Source organism: Typopeltis vanoorti, chromosome 17, assembly GCF_054136105.1.
Source record: "Typopeltis vanoorti isolate ZY-2024b chromosome 17, IOZ_Tvanoo_1.0, whole genome shotgun sequence".
NCBI lineage: Eukaryota > Metazoa > Arthropoda > Arachnida > Uropygi > Thelyphonidae > Typopeltis > Typopeltis vanoorti.
The window spans coordinates 18,008,216-18,032,898 of NC_143565.1; the positions used below are offsets into that span (position 1 = coordinate 18,008,216).

The 24,683-nt window shown below is 34.4% G+C and overlaps 1 protein-coding gene across 2 annotated transcripts in view; it reads left to right on the top strand.

Annotated features, from left to right (window-relative positions):
• Ntan1 (N-terminal amidohydrolase 1) overlaps nt 1-19,023 on the top strand; it is a 129,328-nt gene extending 110,305 nt beyond the window's left edge. Inside the window, exons 11-12 of one of the 2 annotated variants that reach the window (XM_090406858.1) lie at nt 9,593-9,662; nt 17,465-17,587. In XM_090406858.1, the coding sequence (XP_090262984.1) occupies nt 9,593-9,628 (36 nt within the window). In that variant the 3' untranslated portion in view covers nt 9,629-9,662; nt 17,465-17,587. Of the gene's footprint in view, nt 1-9,592; nt 9,663-17,464 lie in introns of both variants that reach the window. The other variant, XM_090406857.1, reaches the window with a different exon arrangement.
• The last annotated feature ends 5,660 nt before the right edge of the window (nt 19,024-24,683 follow it).

Sequence of the window (24,683 nt, forward strand, 5' to 3'; positions counted from 1 at the left end):
TGAAGGACATTATTGATTGACTAGCCAAGAACTTTTTCTGTAATTTCTTTTTTTTTTCTTTGTATGTGTATCTGATCCCAACAAAAGTCAGCCCTATACATTGTACTCTAGGTTATCCATGCTAGTGAAGGATGGAATGGGATGCAGGATAATCCAAACTTTATATTTGTAAACTATGCAGTCAGTGACTTCTTCAAACTGTAGTGACCCTTACAGTATATTTGCTCACATTTTTAATCATCTGTAATTTTTGTTTGTTTTTGAGAATTCTTGGGATATTTCCTAATGTCAATATAAACATGTTACTAGCAGTTTGAACCCCCACTGATATATTCTTCTGAAAGCTTTGTTGCAGATTCACCACCGTTCAAATTATTCAGTTAACTGAATCTTTGGTTTTCTAGTGAAAACAGCTTTTTTTTTTTTTTTTTTTCCAGACATTTTCCTAGGTGTACACTCTGAAAAATGCATATAACAGGAATTAATGTGCTAAATTACCATGCCAAAAAATACACCAACCACTCCTTTAGTTAGGTGCTGAGAAACATTCTTGTCTCACCCACTTCCACTTGCACACTTACTCTAGGAGATGAGTCACACAGTGATGATAATGAAGGTCGAATTGTTGAGTGATTATTAAACTGAAGTTTACTGCAACACGGTAGTTTCCATAATTTTTTAATAATGAATGCTATACTGGCTTGCATTGAACTCTGCATAATTATAAACATACTGGCCTAGTTAACTGCATAGTTCATTTCCAGCAGTCTGTAGGTTCAGTTCTTGAAGATGCAGTTGATTGATTGATGAATTTTATTACCTACTATGTGTGTGTGTGTGTCCACCAGTTTGCTTATTGGAAGTCTGAAATGGCCTCCAAAAAAAGTTCCATGTTTGGTGTCTAGAGTAGCAGCTCCTGGATTATCAAATTCATAGCCCACCCATGAACTAATATACACTAGGTTTATAATCTTTTGTGGGTGGGATTCACAAAAAAATAAAATAAAATAAATAAAAAATAATAATAGTAATAAATTGTAAACTGCCGATATGAAGCCCTCCCCTCCATTTTACTAATAATACTTACCTATTACCCAAATCTTTGTTTAAATCAGCATATACTGCATGTGGTTTGACACAAAATTTTGCCTTCCTTCTCAGTCTAACACTGCAGCTCTCAACAGTTGTCAGTAAGCCATTAGTTAATCTAAATCTAAATTTGAATGAACCAAATGCAGAAAATCTGGGTCTTTCTTTTTGGGATCCATCTGGGATGATAGTACTAATATTACTATAGTTAGTATAGTAATATTAGTACTGTCAGTGGATTGAGATAATCCAGAAAACCTACTACAGATGAAACTTAAAGTGGAACTTCAAGCCACTTTAGGCCTTCTGATGAACATGGATGGTCTTGCACCAGCTGCTGAAATGCATCTACCATTATAAGACAGACATACCTACAGTGGGATTCGATTCTCATAGCTTGTTGGTTGGAGACTGTATGCTATTTGCTCAGCAAACCAGACTGCCCGCTCATTTGTACTTTCTCGCCAAAGAAGAATTGTACTTTCTTGTCCTTTGTCAAAGGCACTCTGCTCAACTTCTTCCGTTCCATGTTTCACATCTCTCACACATTGAAATAAACCAGTGTTGAAACTAATTTTTCTTCTAACTCCTGCATGCATGGAAAAATTACCTCCTGTTAAACCAAGTATAGCATATTGCATACCCTCTACTGGTCTGAAGAAAAGCAGAAAATTCTTGAATAGTCTTAATACCAATGTCTTTCAATTTTGATCTCCCTCTAATTGCACTCAAAATTATATTTTATATATATATATATATATATATATATATATAGTCTCTGAAGCCTTCATAGTTATGTCTTTTAGCCTGCTGCATAAAAATAAGACTTTATTCAACCTATTTAAAAAAAAAAAAAAAAAAAAAAACATCAGACTGTTGTCACATATCACCCCATTTCTCTTAAAAAAATAGCGGATAAGGTTTCTGATTCTAGTAAAATAGCTTCTGTAGGGTAAAACAAACATTTTTACCATAACCTTACCATATGCTATAACTTACCAAACCAGCCATTGCATCAATATACTGTAAATATTCACATTGAATTCTGTTTTTATTTACCTCTGACATTAGTCACATAAGCTATTTCTCAAATATATAAATATGTAACACTATTTTGATGCTAAGATACATGCTTCTCATATGGCAGACTACCTTTTCTATTGACTGATATCTCATTCAATAGGCAAAAATTGTTGCCTAATTATATAAATTGAAAATCTATGTATATGTTTAGTCATCAGTATGGTGCCAAAGTATCTGTTATATGAATAATTTTGCAATCTGAAGAAAATTTATCTGGTATGGATGCTGAGACTTGGTTATCATTTATGTGGATATTTAGTGGATAAAATGCATGTTTAGAGATAATTATTACTAACTAAATTTATTAAGCCAGTATTTCACCTTGGTTACTAAGGGATCTTTATGAGCACAAAGAAATGCACATACACAAGTCAGTAGCAGGAAGACATAAGAGTATGAAAAACACAATCCTGCAGTCCTAACTATGGGTGTGGTGATGGACTCTTGCTGAAGGGTTCAAGATAATAGTTTCCCAGATTTTTGGTAAAGTTGAGGCAGCCAAATTTGTTCAGAATTGGTGAACGTTGTAACTGTGGCAAATTCTAGAAATGGTCTCTCCAGTGTATATTTGCTTCTGTACCAAAGGGAGGTTTTATTCTGTTGGAACCGGTGATTTGTAACCATGGCATGAACTGCTACTCCAAAACAGTTGTAGTGCAGGTAATGAACATAGTTTCTGTATTCCTCCAGATGGATATCAGGTGTTGTTCTTGTTTGTACAGGGTGGTCTAGATGCTGGAGAAGATCTTTTGGTGGTGATATAACCGTAGCTAATTTTTTGGTATAGTTTAAAGAGGTAGAGTATATAATTTTTTCTGAGGTGATCCAGATGTAAGGAATAGCAATGGATTTTTGTGTTCTGCATTTTGGGGAATGGGCAGAAAATTTTCCCAGTTGGGATTGATTTCTGTGGGGAGACTAGTGTGGTCCAAGCAAATGGTTCTAGCTTGATTTGCCAAGGTTTTCATAACACCATATTGCTGGGGGAGAAATGTGGCATATTGATAGATAACTGTACAGTGTGAGCTCTGTTGGGCAATTGGTAACTAGATTGAAGGAAGGGCAGACAGTTATTATTTTTCTTTTCAGTGGTGGAATGGATCCTCATATGTTTGCTCTTGAGGTGTTAAGGAAGTTTCCAAAATATCTTAGCTATGTTGTCAAAAAGAGAACATGTTTTCCATGTAGCATAGTCACATTATGAGTTTGGAAGCAACGGAGTTTAGGAGTTTATAATGCATAACACATTGGGAAATGCCCTTTACTGAAAAGAACCATATGGTGTCAAGCAAAGAGGAGTAGGTTTTCTTATAAACAAAAGTATAGCAAAAAGTTTAATAAATATGCAGGACTATCAAATATATGCACCAACCAGCAGTATTCGATACAATACAGCAGGATGTTACAGTTTACACAATAGTCTTGGGAGATTTTAATGCATGACCAGGAAAAAATAAAAATTAACTTGAAAAGTGTATAGGAAAAAATGGCATAGGAGAATTAAATGAAAGAGGAAATATGATGCTTTATTACGAGGAACCAGTTGAATGCTATGAACATATTTTACAAGAAAAGACCAAACCAAAATTGGAAATGGGATAGTCCAAATGAACAAACCAAAAGTGTGAAATAGATTTATATTTTATCATCTCATGTAAAAATATTTAAAGATGTTTCAGCTATCGATTTTGAATAGGCATAGGAAGTGATCACAGAATAGAGGGAAATAACAATAGAAGAAAAAAATTACAGGATGAAAAGAATAAAACAAAATATGTAAAGATAAATAATGATATGTTAGTAGCCAACAAAAAATTATACCAAGAAAAAATTGAAACACACACACACAATCAAAGAAATAATATGAATGAAAACAGAGATCTGCAAATCAATAATATACAGGAAAAATCTAAATCTAATCATTATAGAAAGTGTACAAAAAGATTGCAAAAGATAGTTAAAAACTTCTCAGAGAAAAACAGATCTGTTGGAGAAAAGAAAACTGATTGAAGGAAAATGAAATACAACAGAACTTACAGAAATAAATAAAACAATCAGAAAAATTAAAGAAGATAAAATGGTAACAAGAAACAATGGATAACAAAAATATGAAATTACTATGAAACAGTTTCATGTTAGGGAAAAAAAATACTAATATTAGAAGATGAAAATGGATAAGGTATCAAAGATAACAAAGGCATAGCAGAAAGGGCTAGGCAATATATTTCAGAACACCACAAGCACTGTTGGAAATACTTATGTAGAAGCCAGAAGAGCATGAAGAAAAAAAAAGTATTCCAGAAATACAAATTTCAAAATGAACAAGCAATGAAAGATATGAAAAATAATAAAATGCCAGGAAAAGATGGAATTACAACAGAAATAATGAAAGCAGCAGTAAAAGAAGTGGTGAATGAATTAAACACAGTATCAAATAAAGTAGGATTATACATAGACTGTTAAAAAACTAAAATGACAAATATTAAAGGAAACCAGATAACAGAAGAACAATACCCAATAGACAATAACAAAATAGAGCAAGTACAAGAATATATATGTATACAGGGTGATTATCATTAAAGTTCACATTTTGAAAGGCTGTAACTAGGTAGCGGAATGATTTAACATTTAACACAATGTGTGTGGCAATGGAATTTTATTTTGTGCAAAAACCAACATTAGTTCTAAAAGTTGCTACTAGGGTGATATATATATGTCACCAACACATGTTAATTGTGTATGCAGTGAAATGCTGTGACTGTATCATTTATGTAAATGACAAATGTCCTCTGTGATGTATGCTTCAAAAGAAGCTTCTTTTAAAAGCAGGTAGCTGTGGAATGTGCTAGTTCATTGCCTATGAGCAGACAGCATGTTAAAACACAATGTCACCATTACTAAAGGATCATGCACTACACAATAAGTGCATGATCCTTCAGTAATGGTGAGCTGTGCTTTGACAGCATTGCGAAAGCTAAGAACATTAAAGAGATTAAAAATGGGTCCTGTGACTGCAAATGGTTTACACAAATGATCCGGAAATTAGAAGAGATGGGTTCCTTAGATGTCAAACTTAGCAGAGGATGGAAGCATTACATCCCCCCCCCCTCTTCTATTGTTATTGTCTATTTTTCTGTTAAATTGTCTCTTTCTTCCCTTATCTTGCTACTATTATTTTCTACTTTTTTCTCTTAACTTGGGGCCGTATTTTACCATGAGGATATGATATTCGTGGGTTGAAATCAAAGTGATTCCCACTAGACAATGGCAATTCCTTTGTTTCTGAGCAAATGCTGGTTCTTACTTCGAACTCAGGGAAAATTTCTATTTAGCTGCACCACCCTAAGTTCTAGATTTTCAACCAGTGAAGAATCAAAGAACCAGTACCGTGCTCTGAACTGTATCCTTATATTCTGATTCCTAAAATAAAATAACTCAAATCTCAAATTTGTCACTATCTTAATCTGCATTCATGACCTCCTTTCGAAAATACCTCCCGCTGTGGTTCGATTTTAATGGGGGGGGTGCAGTAGAAAATGATTTCAGGCAAGGCAATTGTTAAATCAAAAGAAAACATTTAATTATGCACTAAACAATTTACAAATCATGAATAATTCATTCAGACATACATTCACTTCTAAATCAATTTCAGTTAAATCATAATCATTCAATATCTCTAATCCTTTCTTAACAAGCTTAGGTAACAATTCCACTTGGCACTCGAACAAAGGTGAAACAAAGGCTAATGTCTCAACACTATTAAGTTTAATTCTATCATGCATTAATTTCAATGCCAATATCAGTTAAAATATATACACTCAATTTCTCTAACTTCTATTTCAAACAAGCATAGGTATTAAATCCACATAATTCTCAAACAAAGGTAATGCTAAGATATACGATACAATTCTACTAAGAATATGCACTTCACAGACAAGTCATGCTCTAATTTCTGCGTTCATGTCTTGGAATTTTGTCTGTCTCTATAAACTAGGTTTCTAAAGTCCTTATGTGAATTCACAATATTCTAGTCTTAAATGTTCTATTAAGGTTACAATTACTCTTTCTACACACTTTCATTGAACAAAGAAAAGGTTTCTACATCACCACCCAATTGGGATCTTCTGGAAAATCATACACATCTCGATTCAGCTTCACTTTCAGATTTATTTCTGGTTCCGTTCGACCTGTAGTTTCCTTCTCGTCAGACTCGGGCTAGACGAATCTCGGACACTGAAGACACATGCTTGCCTTTTACTGGTTATCAGGTTTAAGCAAAGCTCGACCGTCTGTGCTGTATACCAGACCTCAGTTCCGCTGAACGAGTTTTCTATCAGCAGATTCTCAAGGTCTGCTCGGCATTCCTTAATCACTTGTCTCGAAGCTTCACCCAAGAGACCGGGACAAACATCGGGGCACGGAGAGAATGGCTCCCACAAGAGCGGATGACTGACCGGCAAGGGACTCTGGCTGGAGATCCGATGAAACGAGAGAAAAAGCCCCGATTCGGCGCTGTGTTGCTTTTTTAAACTACGTGCCTCTACACTTCCGTACTGTGTCATATCGTTTTCCTTCCTTGCTCACTACAAAGCACAACTCCCTTCACGAGCGCCACATTCTCCCCTAATAATCACTTTGGTGGTGGTGGGGGGTTTTAGTCAAGTGCCTTCCCTTCACACTCAACGCTTACTCTGGCGCACGTGCATTGCCTCTGGCAATCGATCTTTGACCCGTTAGACCTATCACTCAAGTGCACAAACACTCATGTTATTTTTAGCAAAGCTTAGGCAGTGGACTTAATTACAACAAAATGCATTATAATATTAAGGAATAAATAACAGAATTCTAAAATTCCTAAATTGTCTGGCACCTTTACATAAATTTAACCTGCTTGACATATCAGTTTGCCTTTTAAGCTCTGAAGAAACTATAAGTCAACCATTTTTGGTTTCATTTAGAACTTAACAGAAGCATGTCAAATGGCAAACAATGGAGAAAGTAGCCACAACATTACAGGAAGAAATGATAACAAATGTCATAGGAAGCAGCAGCACATGGCATATTGTGCACAGTCTTTAGACAAACTCATAAACATGGTTCACAAAGTAATAAGGCAAATTCTGTGCTGTTATCCTTACAAGATTTCCCACGTTCAGCAGTTGCTTAATCCTGACTGAGATGCACGAGAAACATTTTCCTTGAGTTTCTTGCTCAGACTGAACTGGACAACGACTGACCATAGAACATTTTCTGGACTGACTAAGTTCACTTCCATCTGGAAGGTGTTGTAAATATGTACAACTGCAGTAACTGCAAACTCGTACATCATGCAACAGATTCCGTTTCATTCCACAAAGGTCACTGTTTAGTGTGAATTTACAGCGGAATTCATTATCAGACCAGTCTTTTTCTAGGAGCTCGATCCTTCTGGTCTCATTACCTGCAATGTTAATGGCCAGCATCTCTCTTAGCCAATCAGGTGATTTCAACAGCATCAGTGTTCTTGGATTCAACAGTTTTCATGCACAATGGTGCCCTTCCTCACATCACCACCTCTGTCAAGTGATTGTTTCAGACACATTTTACAGAGGACAGAACGTCATCCGCCATTTTCGTGCAATGTGGTCAGCACACTCACTGGATCTGAACCTCTGCAACTTTTGACTGTGGGGACATCTCAAAGATGTTGTCTATCGTGGACACAGCCCACTTAGTGGACCTCGTTACATGCCATATCCAAAACATTTTGAGTGAAACTCTACGTTCTGTGGCTGAGCATGCAATTTCAGCCCGTTGCCAACAAAGGAAGGTTGGTCGATTGGTAGAGCCTCTGCTACTAATCTCTCGAAAAAAAGTTAAGCAAGTTTGAGCACGGTTAGTAATTAGAAGGGGACCAATCGTTCAATGGTGTTGGCACATTCTCCCTCGATGATTTTTTGGACTCCCTGGAGGTGTCACATAATAATAATAATAATATTGAACATGTTGTTGTGTAACCACACAATGCACCATATGTATCCTGCGTTTTGATGTTGTAAATTGCCCACTATGGTATTGCAGTGCCATGTATCGCCCTAATGGCAACTTTTAGAACTAACTGTTTTTGCACAAAATAAAATTCCATTGCCATACACACATCATGTTAAATATTAAATCATTCAACTGAGTAGTTACCCAGTTACAGCCTTTCGAAATGTGAACTTTAATTATAATTGTATATCTTGGAAGAACCTTTACATTAGTTAAAAGAAGCATTTATGAAGAAATAAAAAGAACTCATCTAGGCTGGACAGCTTATGCTAAACTGAAAAAAATTACTGTGCAGTAAAATAAAACCAGAAAATAGAGCCAAACTTTTCATCCAATGCATCATCCCATTTATGACATATGTATCAGAGACATGGACAGTTATCAAACAAATACTGGACAGAATGAGGAAAACAGTGTGTGGAATGGAGAGCCATGATAAACATCAAAAGGGAAAAGGGAAAGATATTTTAAAATGGAGATTAGCAGTACATATTGCACAGATGAACAGAGAGAAGATGGAAGGATGACCTAATGGAGATGGCTGGAGAATGTTGGCATTGGAAAGCCTTCAATGGAGACAAAAGGAGGGAAGCTTATAACCATAAATGGTTATAAAAAAAAAGAGCTAGAAGAAGAAAACATTATATAAATTATGATTTTTATGCATTGTTCCCCATTTTCTAAGTACAGTTTGCTTTTCAAGCAATTACAATAATAATTACATGCTTATGTTCTTTAGAGCACATAAGCATAACAACAGTATAATATTAGCATATTATAAGCATATCCAAATAGTTTACTCTTTCAAATCATAGTTTTAAGCAATCATATGGATATATATATATATATTATATTTTTATTTTATTTTTTTCCTAAACAGCTAACTTTCCTGAGGGAAGGCAATAGGGGAATCTGTCATTATTAGCTTACAAGGCTTGAAAATAATTTGTGCTTTTTGTGCAGTATTTATATTTTTATAAAGTGCATCCATCAGCTTTCTGATGGATGCACTTGGCAGTCTTAGTGAAATCCAGTTATGTATCGTTCTGGAATGGTTCTTTAGAGCATATAATTGCTATATAGATTCTTACCTTTTCCTTCTTTCTTTCTTGGTGCTTATTGCATTATTTCATTTTCCTACCTTCTTCAGTCTTGGTAAACTGTGATGCAGAGTAAAAGAGAAGTGAAATTTCAAGATTATGGCATGTAGTATAAGCATATTTATACTGCATGTGAGTATGTGCACACACACACACACACACATCCTTCCTTTTCATTTGACACTTGAGTGTTGTTGGATTGAACTGGTACATTCAGCTCAATTATTACTTTCTCTTGTATTTGATTTGGGCCTATGCTTATTAATGTTTTTCTTTATTATATTATTTAGCTTTCACACATGATGTCAAGATATAAGCTTAGCTGAGAATCTCCTCTTCCTTAGAGTTATGTAATGTGAGGTAACTTAGTGCTACATCATTTTAGTACAGAATAATTATTCTTTTTGGATTCAACTGTGTGTTTTGTATATAGAAGTGGACGAGTGTTAGTTTTTTTTTTTTCCTTTTTTGCATTTTAAAATTAAACTGAGTTGTTTTTCTCCTCCACCTTATTTTTATGTTTTAGATTTAGATTTTATTTTATTTTCCCCTTTGAATGGGACTGTTCAGGATATAATTTATAATTTTATATCTACATTGATGTCAAATGTTGAATTATATTAAGAATGAATACATTATTTGGAAGGAAGAATCTGAAAAGGCTTCATCTCTGCTATTATAACTAAACATTTTAGGAGTGAGGATTTAAAAAAGAAAATTATGCTCTTTAGCTTAGTAATGACAAGCAAAGTTTGTACTGAAATGAAACTGGAATAGTTTATCACAGAATATTTGACACTTGTTTTTTATGACTTTTCGTTTGGAATTGCACCTTGAAAGAGGTATTCCTTTGTTTTTTATAAGTAACTCATATGTTTGGTATCAGGTAGAGGCCAAATACATTATTTGTAATGTTGGAAGAATCTGGAAAAAAAAAAAAAAAAAGACGACCATTGTAATTAAACATTTTACAAGGACAAGATTAAAATTCCAATACTTAGTATGTGCCATTGCTTGAGAAATATGTATTTTTGATCCTTATGCTATAAATATTTAGTTAAAGCAGCCAAGAGGAAGACTTTACAAGCACTTCTTCTCAAATGATATATTTAATCTGCATTTGCTTGCAAACATACAAATTGCATATTTTCAGGAAGCTCTTATTAGGTATTCTAGGCTTATATTTGGCTGCTGATAAAAACATAGAGGTTTGAAACTTTGGTTGTCTGTTAGCAAAGCTAAAACTAATGGTAGAAAATATTTTCTTCAAGTAGTCTAGTACTGAGGTAATAACTCCTAAAAAGCCAACAGAGCCTTCTTTTTTTATGTGAATATCACCCACAAAAGGTTGTAAACTTATAATACATTACATGTATTTTTATGGATTAAAGGATTAGATAATCTAGGAGCCTTTCTCTAGAGACTAAACATGGTGCCTTTTCAATCACCTTGGTTCTCTGATAAGCAGGGTGGTGAATCTTGCACTGGGCAGTGAAATTTATCTACCACTCAAACATTCACAAGCATCCATGCTGTAATAGAATTCTAATCAACAAGCCTATCGTTTGGAGAGCACAGGTGCTATCCACTCTGCCAATCTGATATGTATTATCAGAAACTGCTCTGGTTTCATTTCATAGTGAAATGACTTTTGTTTGCATGGCTAAGATTGAATATGCAGAACAAATACTTAAAATAAATTTCTAAAAGCTTTCTTCAGTTTATTATGCCAAATAATGGTTATACAAGTATATAAATGTACTACAGGAGTTATTAGACATATATTTCATTTAATGTGGCTCAAGGAGCTTACCAAAGTCTTATCATGTTGAGATTAATTTATACATTAAATCTGAAATTTCTTTACCTTATTTTATTACCTGTATAATGGCATACACTGAAAAAAAAAGGTATGAACTCTTTCTACTATAGAAGTTTTAATGATTAATTCAGTTGTAATTAAGATTATTAATACATCAAGTCTAGAAGTCCTTGCACTCTCTGGCATGTCCTGCACTTCAAGCATATATGTTTTGCCACACAGGTTTGTATATGTTCTTTACCCACCTTGATGTATTCACACTATTTGCTCAAAAAAGAGAATCACTGTATATTGTTTCAAGAATAATGGAAACAAATTTCAGCATTCAGCAAGTATGTAATAAAATGATTATAATATATGGTATATATCTTTTCTAGATAACTGATTATCAGTTATCTTTTTCTTCTAGAAAGTAACAGACATCTGAGGGAGGGAGGAATTAATAACTTTTTATTAAATTATTAACTGATATTAATTTAGGATGATAGTCAATTTGAATTCAGTGTATATTTGCCTTCCTGTTACATTCCAACTCTGGTTTTCCAAGTGTGCAGACTATCAAAGAAAAAAAATTTAGCATATTCCAAGTTGGCTTGAAACTTCCAGCTTCATACTCAGCCTACAGTGCAACACAGCTGCAAGAAATATGATGAACAAATCCAAATTAGACTTTAAAGGCCATCCTTCTTATTAGATGCCAGAAGCGGCTAATTCTTAGCCAATCTACCTTCCTAATACTAATGTACTGTAAGCTAACAGCCTTTTGTGACTAGGATTCACATTAAAAAATTAAAAAAAGAAAAAAATGCAGGAAACTTGTCTCCTGCTAAAATAGCAGGTAAGTCTTCTGTTCCTTGCCATTGGGTAGAACTTCTGCCCATCCATGTTTCTATCTCTCCTAGCATCATCCTTCTCCTCTAACAACTGCATGGATGACTAAGGCAGTGGAACCCTCTCCTCCCCATCACTTTACCAAGCACAGCGCTGCATGCATCTTCTGATGCAAGACCTGGAATAACCTGGATACTATCAAGCCAGTTATGCTTAAAATTTGTGCTCCAGATTTAACAACACCATTGTATATCATATTTCATATCCAGCAGACAGCTACAACATGAAAACAAGCCTATATTCAATTCATTCCAAAAAGAAGAAAGATAAAAACTAACCATCAAGCTATCATCTGTTATCCTCACCTTGGTTATATCAAAAATAAAGATGAAAATCATCAGTGCTCAACTTCGCCACCTAAAAAGTCCATCAGTTAATTAGTGACTGCCAGAATGGTTTCATTACTCTTGATCCTCATATTTCTTTGCCAACATCACCCATCTTTGGACACAAGATATGAAAAAATTAGGTGAAACTCGTATGATTGCTTTTAATACTCGTATGATTGCTTTTAATATTTTTTAATATTTTAATATATCATTCTGCCTACATCTTTTCTTTGGAGCAGTTTCTCTGCCATGCCATTTCCAGTTGTTCAAAAACATGTCAACAGGTTCCTTAGTTGTTTATCACAGGTTTTCGATCAAGAAAGTAATTCCTTCTTGCCCACCTTCTGGACAATCTTTCTTTCCTGAGTAAAGAAAGATTTCATTTTTGTTAATTCTCCAGATTCTGGCTATCTTGTCTCACATAATCCAATGATGGACCATTCATAGTGTGCTAATTCTTGCAGAATCTTGAGTTGACTACATTGATATAATGATCTAAAATTCCATTTTTTGATCATAAATCTGTTTCTCAGATGAAATTCATGCTTCAGCATGATTACCTTGGCAAGTGCATGTGGAATCATTGTGGAGCTACTTTAACTATGGGAACATAGATTGGAAGAGGAAAGGACACTGAGTGTGATAAAAATGGAATTTATGTGGCTGTTAAGTTGCTAAAATACTAAATTACCTGAAACAGCATTATGATGGACGGGAACATGCAGTTTGATAGTATTAGAGGATTTGTTCATAACCAAGGTAGCCCTTTGGGAAGAACAGTCATGCACACTTGACTGGGGAGTTACAGAGTGTGGAAGTTTCATTTAAGAATTATAGTATATATCAGCGATACCCAATTTTAGAATATTGTTGTCATATTGGAGAAGGTGCACCAAAATCTTCCTTAAAAATTCTTCATCCTTTTCAAAAGAGAAATCAGTTTAATTGATGTCCCATTTATCACAGATGCATTCCAGGCACTTTCTCGCTTATTTGTTTCCACTTTATGCCTCTTTCATAGGTATTATCATGGAATGCTGTTCTACTCTCACCATTTTCCACTTTCCCCATAAGCATATAACCAAGTAGCTGTTGGTCAGCATTAATTCACTGTCTAGCTTACTTCAGACATATCAACTTTCCTTCTCTCGTACTCTTTGTGTGTGTGTGTGCGCACGCGTACATGTGATTTTGAACACTTCTCCATCCAGTTTTCCCTAATGGCTACAATTTCCAAATTTCAAGGAACATATTAGCTAGTTCCTTTTTCATCTTAACTACCTGTCCACGTGTATCACTGTTGTGTTAGAGATTTTATGGCTTCTCATGTGAGGTTGATATAAAAACTCTATTATGTATGTGAAATTACAGGGCCAGTGATCATGACAGACTTGAGAGGCAGCTGGTAAAGTGCCATGGCATAAGAAACTGCAAAGGATGGATGTCAGCAGTACATGGGAAATAGTTAAGGGGATATTTGTGGGGAGCAGCATCAGACTTCATACCCAGGATCAGGAGGATAAATTATCTGGGAAATAAATGGATGAGTAACATCATTATGTGCAGGAGCTTCAGCAAAAAGAAAATGCTGTTGTAGAGAATATAAAGAGAGGTGATCAGCAAGCTTATTAGCAGTACAAGGTACAGGCAAGAAAAGTGAACATTATATTAAGGTAGGCAGAGTCAGATTCATAGAAAATTAACTGTGCTGGCCGTGGTTGGCTGAATGATTAGCTTATCCACTCTCCAACTAATAGGCTGTCGGTTCAAATCTTGCTTTGGACATAGATGTTTATGATTGCCTTTAGGTGGAAGACCATTACCCCACCTTTTGGAATCCTACCTATGAAAGGTAGGAGCCACATAAAGAAAAGATCCTAAAGAGGTTTTTTTTTCCTTCTTCACTGTAATGGTGAGTAAAAGGCAGAATGATTATGAAAGATAATAATAATAGTAGTTGGGAAGTGATAGAAGTTATAAATAATTAAATTACTATGTAATCAATGTGAGGGTATATCATCCAGGTAGAGATATTGTCAGTAACAAGGGATAACTGATTTGAGGATGGAGGTAACTGAAATGAAGTTGCTTAGAATGTTATGAAATCTCGGTGTGAATACAGCCATGGAGTTGTGAGCCTATGGATTAAAAGAAGATGCAAAAAATGGTCACTACCTCTGACCAAGGTGTTTCTCTCACCTCTAGCAAGGTCCAAGAGGGGATGGGGGAATAGCTCAAGAGTGGTGAAGTACAGTTTTGTGAAGAGTAGGTCTTTACTTAGTAATTTACTTTTTTTCTATAATTGAGCTGAAGAAAGGAAATGACTGCACCCTTGATACTGCTTGACTTGGCAAAGGCATTTGACAGGATACTGCACAGAACACTACATAAATCAGAACAAATAGGGATGGCTGTAAGCTAGCAGCATTAATAAGAGGGTGGTTTAAATGACAGGTATTAAGAGTACACTGGATTTAATTTTTGGATTTACTGGTATTTAACTTGTACCTTAATGATGTGAGGAATGATTTCAGGAGAATTATACATTTGTGTTTTGATAAAGCAAAATGGGGGGGGGAGCAGTAGTTAATAAATGTGATGTAGAAATCCTGCAGAATGGAGCTCAGAAGACATTGAAAGTAACTCAAAGCATTGCTTAGAAGTTGAAGAATATGCTGACAAATAGAGATAGATATTATTCTTCTTTTTAAGGTTCTGATATGATTACATGTGGGCTACTGTGTACAGATTTTGTTGCCTAACTTTCTTAGAGATGAAGCAGTAGTGAAGAAGATCCAGAGCCAAGTGAAGTGATCAGATGTTGCAAAGTATATGGAATGATTCCTGTGGATAAATTGAAGATTTGTGGGTTAAAAAAATAGGGGGGGGGGAATATGCTGCACAAGACATTTTTTCAATACTTGACAAGGTATCACCTCTGGAAGTTGTGTAAAGAGTGTGGTTAGCAAGAGCATGAGGAATACATTTTGTGCTCTTGGAGAGCGATGAATAAATGTAATATAGGTTTCCAAAGGTGACCATGAGAGTTTTGTGGTAAAGGAATGTTAAGTGAGATATCACAATATATATAACTTTCACACAACATATATCTATGATATATTATGATGTGTTGTGTAAACGTTAGTGTGGCTCTCTAGCAATGAGTGTTCAGACTCTATGGAATTGCTCATATAATTCTAAATTGTCTCTTAATTGAGAGTTTTATTTTACATATGTGTTGATGAACCATGTGTCTTCTTATATCAAAGAAAGTTAAAATTTTTAACTTAGCTTAAAATAATGCAATAATGAAAAGCTTTACTTTGAAAAATAACTAGTTCTCTTCCCCCTCCCCTCCCCTTTTTTTTTGTCTTTAATGAATAAATATATCAAGAAACCTGTTTGAATTCATGTAGCTTCTGTTACACACAAACCTTTAGTTTCTTTAAAAAAAAATCTTATATATTCAAGTGCCTATATGTAATATATTCTATGACAATCTCACTATGAAAGACAAAGCATTATAATGCTAAATTTAATCCATTAAGGAGCTTCCTCACAAACCATGGGTAATATGAGATTAAATCAGATTGATATTTTTTTTTTAAAAACAAAACCTATGGTGAGATCATAATTAAAAGAAACACATGTATTACAGTGAAAATTATTTAATTGTAAATATTTCATCCGAAGTATCTTAGGACATCATCAGTACAGTAGTTTAAACAATAATAGGAATAACATACAGTTAGGGCGCATGATTACAATAGAATCTCATTAAACGTGCATAACATGTTACAGAAGTAAAAAAAAAAAAAAACCTAATAGTAATTATTTTACACAATTTTGTATGACAATTTCCCATACTTTAGGAATAGTAAGTTTTTTTTTTTTTTTTTTTTACTTCTGTAACATGTTATGCACGTTTAATGAGATTCTATTGTAATCATGCGCCCTAACTGTATGTTATTCCTATTATTATTTAAACTACTGTACTGATGATATCCTAAGATGCTTAGGATGAAATATTTACAATTATATAATTTTCACTGTGGTCAATACTTGTTTCTTTTAATTAAGATTGATATAATACTTTTTTCTTTGAGGCCTTCGAAACATTGTCAGACACGCCACTAAGAATATGCAAAGCTTTTGCACACTTAATTGCATACATTAAACCTTTGCGCAAATGCAGTATACCTTTCATGCAATGCTTTTTTTTTTTAAAAAAAAATATTACTCCCACACGAGAGGCCACAAAGCCTATAGCAAATAACTACCATGTGTGGGCTTTTAGTGTGTGTATATTTGTGATATTCAATGTTTGCTTCATGCACTAATGAAATGGTTTTCACTTCAGAAAAGTTTTCTCGTGGGAGAAAATACTTTATTACATGGCAATAATACTTGAGTAAATTAAATTATAACATTAAAGAACATTATATAATCTCAAATTCCTTTTAACATGTTAAGTTCATTTGTCTGTCACTTGGCTTCATATAAACTTAATGCTATGATAGGGAAAGTAAATCATCATTGCATATTCTGCTATGCCTACAAACTGTATGTGTTCTCTAACTGGTTTGCATGTTTGTAGTAGGAAAAACCCAAGTTTCTGGGAGGAAAAACCCTGTTGACTATATATGAAACTGGCTATGTTGAATAAGTCTTTTAATAGTTTCCTGCCTCCTCGATAGGATAGATACAAAATCATTTCTCTCCAACCAAAGAGTGTCATACTGCTAACTGCACCGTGGAGACACTTATAATACATAAATGGAATAAATAATAATAAAAAAATAGATGAACATTAATATGCACTTGCATTTTCATTATTATTGGGAGTATGTGTCTAAATCAAAGTTGAATATGTTTCTCATAATTTCTTAAACATTAAGAGTTGATACAAATGCTATTCTTAGAGTATCACTCTGATCTTTTCACTCCATAAGTGGAAGCTAGATGTTTTCTGATCAGCCTTTTTTGTCAGTTTGTGCTTAGTAATGTATTCATTGTAATGCAAAATAACTGTTTAAATAGCATGTGACATTCTTATAATTTGTGTGTTGAGTTATAAAGAATTTATTCTTTAGAATTGATTTTTATGTGTTTTTTCATAGCACTTATCTACATCTCCTGAAGTAGAACCCCCACACTTCGTGATGCATGTTCGAGCAACTATGAAGTTCATCCAGCAACATCCTTTCCCTGGTGTTACAGTTTTTCCTGACAACCGGCCACATTTCTTTCAGAAAGATGAAAGTGGTACCTGGGTACAAGTTTGCTATTGATCACACTTCTGCAACATATTTGTTCATGGCCCAAGTGCTGGTGCATAAGTGTTTATGGGACCATATTGCCTTATTGTACAGTCAGTTATTGTTATAAAATGTACAAAGGAAAATAAGACATTTAAAGGATTAGTTGTTAAATAATTAAAATGTGTTCTATGGAGTGTTTCATGTTTTACAGAGATAACTAAGTATATTTTGTTGGTGCTCCTGAATGCCAGTATTCAAAAGGAGAGTGAAGCCAAAAACTTTTGGGACCACTGGTGCTGTAAGGTTACTGTAGTGCACGTTACGTATAGAAATAGTTTCCAAAAATTTGTGCAAAATTTAATATAATTCACATAAGAGTGCTGTTGTGCCAATTCTTTCAGTGATTAACAATAACTGCAGAACTATTATTTTAAACTATCAGTAAACAGTTATCGGAGTTAAGAGTGCATTATAAAGACAAAATTGTGTAAACAGTTTGCATAATTGCTGGGACTGACTACAAAATCATGTAAGCAGATTTATTTTCACACAAATTAATCAATATGGATGTGAATTTTGAGTATATATATATATATATATATATATTCTTTTTTATCTTTCAAATGATTTCTTATCAATTACCCATATTTATAATGATGGGAATGTACAGAATGAAATGTTATTCACTCTGTAATAATGTAACATATATCTTAATTTTCAGTGAACTTTTCGATGAATATAGCTATACAAAGACAGTTGTAATATAGAAAAATTAAATTGGTTTTTTGGCAGTAGCAGTTACATTTTATGTACATTACTTTAGAAATCTTTGTTAGAATTTTGGAAAATTTTATACATTTGTATTGAGATTTTTTATTTTTTACATTTTAATACATGCATGTAAATTAATTTGAAATGTGTTTATAGGTATTAGTTTATCTCTGGTTTGATTTTATTTTATAGAGTAGACCATTCTCCCTTTAAAGCAGTGGTACTAAAAGTTATTCTTATATCATTGCTAAAGATTCTTTTTACAAACTGTTATTAACAGTAGTATCAAAGAAGAGGGAGCTGTTCTACTGTAAATTGACCACCCTCAGTAAGTGCAGCATTTGAACATGTTTACTGGACTAATGACCTCCATATTGCTATAATTAAATGCTACATATATAAAGAAATAGTTAATTACCATAAATTGCATAAATGTTATGAAAGATGCAATTAAATTACCAAGTGGGAAAATAGATAATACCATAAGACAAATTTCTGTTGAAAATGGGAAATGTTGCTTTCAAACTTGATGCAGATTTTGAAGTTGTGAATATTATAAGTTTTTATTATTCAAGCAATCATGTATGTCAGGATAAACTATACTCTGTCACCTTTGCAATAAACTTGCTAGTAGATTCTTGTCAAAATGCTGTTGACAGTGTATGAAAATCATAATTGATTCTGAGTGTATTTGATACTATATACTTGCATTTGAATTAAGCTAAAATATTATCCAAAATCTAATTTGACAAATACATTAGTTGCACTAGTGATTAAGAAAAATTTCTTTACTCTAGCTGTTTATTAGATTCATACCTTTGTTTTATGAATGCTAGCAGTGACTGCCAGTGGCTTTAAGACAAAATGAAAGCATTTATTAGTATTATGTGAATTTTAAGGCTCATAATTTCAGAACACCTGTCTGAATTCTGTGCTTTATGAGTAAAGGGAAATTCATCTTGGTTCAATGTTTTCTCAGGTTATTACAGCACTTTATTTTGTGTGTGTGTGTGTGTGGAAGGTGAGATTACTGATGAAGGTGGGTAGGCAGGAAGGAAGGAAGATAGCAACTGTATTAGGTGAAAATAAAATTAGAAGAGAGAGGTTTGGAGATATACTAGAGGAGTTGTTAAAAAAAAAAATCTTAGTAATGCATCTCTGACCTGTGAGGAATGTGCTTAGTCATATGTCCTTGAGCTTTAGGATATTCTCTTCTGTGGGTTAATTAGCCATATACATGGCTAATTAACACTGAAGGAAACAAAGTTGTATTAACTGTTACTGTTAATTTGATAGCACTTCTAATTTTATCCTGACATAGGACTTCATTGTGGACAAATGTTCAAAATATACATTTGCAATTAAGTAAGTGACAGTACTTCTTACTTAAAAGGATTGCTATTGTCTGGGACTGTTCTAAGCCATATTGGCATTATCATGTGCTTATGCATAGTTCCAATTATGCATTAGCTGATCAGTTGAATAGGCTTCCTGTCAGTCTGATAGGTTTATTGCTTAGGTTTGTATTCGAATGACGTGTTTCATCATCAAAATCCTGATATGTACCTTCATGGGGTGTACAGTCCACGCAGTTAGCCTGGTGGCTTTGCGCTTCGCAACCATATGCCTGGGGGAAGGAGTGTCCTAGGTTCAATTCCCGTCAAATGATGTGAGGAGCTTAAGGATCTTCCTCAGCCATAGCCAAGTTAGTCGGTTTTGGGCGTGGACAGCAGGGTTTTTTCCGCCAATCTATCTGGTGTTTTTCATCCCGTAAGCAGGCAAACCGGTCTGAGGACACACGGATTACAGTCAGGAATATTGACCCAGCCATAGGTCTGATTCGTCAGCCTATGCCGGTTTCGGAGCCCGGATAAAATTTGGGGGGGGGGGGGGACTAGATTGTACTGTGAACTCCTGTAAAAAAGGGGGAACGCAGTATCATCACACGAAATTTATTTTATGAGGTGTGCAGGATATTAGGATAGTACTATATGAAAAATTAACATCATTAATAACTTCCTGCTGACAATTTTCCTCCAGATATCAAAGCTTGCATATCTGTGGTCTCCAGTTTTTGATCAAGTCTTGTATTTCTAACCTATATCTCAGATCCATAAATTAAAATTGGTTTGAATGCTGTCTTATATAAAGCTAGTTTAGTGTTTTATTACGTGTGAATTTATTCATTTGACTTGCTACCGTTTGAGCTTTGGTAATTCTGTTGTCTAGTTCGATATTTGATTTATCACCTTCACTAAATATTCTGCCTAAATAGCCAAAATGTTTTACTTGTTCTGTTCTCCATTCAGGATGCAACTGTTTTCAATATTCTTGCTTTTATTGCTGATTTTCATACCAAATTTAGTACAATAGTTATTCAATTTAATTAGAGAATCTTCACACTTGTACTGGATTTATTTAGAATATAACATCTGCATCAAAGAGCCCAGATTAACAGCTCCAATTTTGCTACCAATTTTATTGCTATTTTCCTTTATAATGTGATGATCCATACAGATGATGAATAACATTGGAGATAAATGTGTACCCTTATCTCACACCTGATTAACATTAGACCATCTTCCTGTACCTCCTTCAATTCTAACTGCTCACTTACAGTTTAAGTATAGACTGTATTGCTTGATATAATGTACCATTTACCCTATAATTGTAGTGTTTCAAACAGCTTTTCTCTCAGTCCCTTGTCATATGCCTTTTCTGTCTAGAATTCTAGGCAGAAAAGGCATATTTTCTGCCTGGAATTCTAGTATTTTAATATCTTGTTTTGGTCTTGTGATAATATCAGTTGTAAAATCTCAGACTTGTTCCATTTTACTTTGCATCTTTTAGACTGCAGAATATAATACCACGACTGAATAGAGTTTGAAGACTGCATTATCTATGACATATTTCTGTATGCATTTTTTTCTGTGATGTGTTCTGATTGTTCTGTGGATTTTTTGTTTATCTGTTAGATCATGGTCATTCTTGGAATCTGGCTGCAAGAAAGAGTTCTTTGGTTCTTCGTCGTTATTAATAAAACAATAAGCAAAAGTTTGTAATGTCGATGTGATCATTGGCTTTTGAAATCAGCAATATGATGAGTGATGGGACCTTGATTTTGAAGAGCTTAGAAGCCATCTGGGATGCCTTTTGGAGAGCCATATATTTTTCTTCTGTTGTATGGATGGATAGTTCTCAAGTTTGTTTTTTGTTTGTATTGTGGGAAAGAGAGGTTAGTATAATTGGAACATGGACATACTCTAGATACAGATTTCCTGTGGAAACCCTTGAAATGCCATTGGAGCCTAACAGCATATTATACACCTGTATATTTCTCCCATTATTATTATTATATATATATATATATATATATTCTGGGCGTGACAATTGAAAATTTTTAGTTGAAGTAAAAAAAAAAAAAAATCAGAAGAGAAGTTTTGGTTTAATCATCTGTTTTATTTACATAATGTCTATTTTCTTTTATGTTGTAAGATAGTTTTTGTCAGTGTGTTTACTTATCACATCTATTGGGGAAAGGTGGTCATTATAAATGCTTGTTTTTATCATTAATCACTGATTTTTGTCATAATAGAATATGACCAGTAAGATGATTATTGGATATGCACTGGACAGGTAGTTAGCTCATTTTTTACTCAGTGATGAAATGTGCAAAATTTATCCATTAACAGTGGAAATTAAAGGAAAATATTTATTTTTCTCAAAATGTTTCATTATATTGATTCTAACCTAAATATTTTTCCATTAATTTCTGAGTTGCTGCCACATATGATATCACTGCTCCTGTCTATCCAACAATGTTTTGGAGCCAATCAGAATTCAGATATGCACTAATATAGTTATTTGTGGAGACCTACTGATTTTATTTTATTGAAAGTTTTATGATATTGAAAATTTTCAATGTTTACTTAGAATGGCAGAGAAATTGTTGCCTTTTCTTTCCATAAAAGCAATTCTAGGCATAATCATTAATAAAAAAAAAATAAATAAACTATCCTGTATCACTTATAAAATGCATACATTTTTTCTTCACAGACTGATAAACACACTAATATATAAGAAGTTAACTGCTTTAGCACTGATAGTTATACACAGGTAAAATTAACCACAGCATTAACAAACACTTATAAATTTATCAGCTCCAGGGATAAATATGACTGATATATTAACATTTGTGGTAGAGTACACCCAGACAAACATCTGATGAGTGAAATATTTGCATGACTGGTGAGTCAGCAGCAAATTTTTCATGCCCCCTGTGTGTGTGTGTGTGTGTGTGTGTGTGTGTGTGTGTGTGTGTGTGTGTGTGTGTGTGTGTGTGTGTGTGTGTGTGTGTAAAATACTGGGGATACTAAGTTAAAAAAAAGTGTAGATGATAGTTTCAAGAGTAGATGTGTGAGTGCACAAGAAATGATTAAGACATTCAGAGATAGAGGAGTTGATATTTAGGTCTGGGGAAAGGTGTAATAACAGTGATGGACAGGGGAGAATGTAGAGGATTTATGTCCAAGAAGTGGGGTAGTGACGTTGAGCTAGTATGTGTTTGTTTTTTATCCAAAGGAGGGATATATAGTCTTTTGCAAAGACAGCAAAAAAGGGAGGGAGGAGGAGTGTTATTGATGAGGGCAGAGGAGTTGTGCCCATCTATGGTGGAGATGCAAGGAGCAAATGCTGACAGTGGTTTTGAAACAGTGTGAAGTGGAGATGGAGAGGACAAAATGTTTAGTAGGATGTCTATTGACATCCTACTAAACATCCTGATAATGTGGAAAGTATTGAGAAGGAAATGTTTAGATAAATTGGTCTTGCTAATAAGAAATGGGTGATCATTATGAGTGATTTCAATTATGATAATATAGACTGGAATAAAGAGATAGTATCAGGAATCAAAGAAAATGAATTTCTTGGGTTTTTAAGGGATAACTACCTTAAGCAGTACATAACAGAGGCCACATGTGGATTTGAAGGTCTTGGAGTTCATTATCTCATCAGAAGATATTGTCAATGAAGTGTCACATCATCCTCCAGTTGGTGAAAGTGACCATGAAGTGATCACTTGGGTGGCAGCCAGCCATATCAGGACTTTTGTGTATATGTGGAACTATAAGGCAGGTGATTGTGGGATACTCAGGAAGCAGCTTGCAGTGATATCATGGAATGAGGAATTGAATGGGAAGGAAGTCACTGCTGCTTGGTCTCTACTCAGGAATTATCTGGCAGATGCAATGACCGAGTATATTCCAAAGGTCAGGAGATTGAAGTAGGTGTAAAATAGATAACTGAAGAGGCAAAGCATACAATCTGGAAGAAAAAGGCATTGTGGAGGCAGCATAAGATGAGTGGGGATAATCAGGTACAAGGAAGGTGACTCACTTAGTAAAGGTAGTAAAAATGAGCAGCAGTTAATAAATGACACTAAAAGAAATCCTAGGGAGTTTTTTCAGTTTGTGGCCAGTAGAAGGAAGAATGATTGAGAGGATGATGTTTGTCAGTGGTAATGGGAGAATGATAAACACTGAGGAGGATATAATAGAGTTTTTAAATGCACAGTATAAAATAAATCAGCTAATGCATTTTATTCCCTTATAGGGAGTAGGCGAGGCCTTTATACCCTATCTACTTTTGGAGACTGAGTGGGCAGTTCAGTCTCCACCGGTAGCCAATCAGAGATAGCTGACCCATGTCTATCATTAATTATAGCAGCCACCGATGAAGAGGCTAGCAAACAAGTGCTGCCATCTCTTGGTACCTAACCCTAACAAGCTATGTTACTGTCTGAAATAATGCGAGTACTATGGTCGATTTTCTTGAGTTTATCGGATGAAAAACCCAAGTTTCTGGGTGGAAAAACCCGCTTGTCCGTTCCAGAGATCGACTGACTCAGGAACCGGTCACAGCAGTATTAAAGTATTCCATCCTTGTGATTGTAACATAATGCAGAACTTGAGAGAGCAGTGGGAATCGGTGAGGAACCACTGATGGTCATTGAGCAGGAGGTATATGAGGAATTGAATAAACTTGATGTCAACAAGGCCATGGGACCTGATGGTATATCATCATGTATCTTGAGGGAATGTTCCAGTGCATTAACAACAGCTTTAACATACATTTTTAACATGAGTCTTGGAGTAGTTAGTTTCCAAAGGAATGAAAAGATGGCAAAATTGTTCCATTTCATGAAGGAGGTGATAAGACTAAAGCTTCAAATTATAGGCCACTCTGCTTATCTGGAGTTATGGTCAAGGTGTTGGAGAGGCTAATGAGGACAAGGAATCAGAATTGGGTC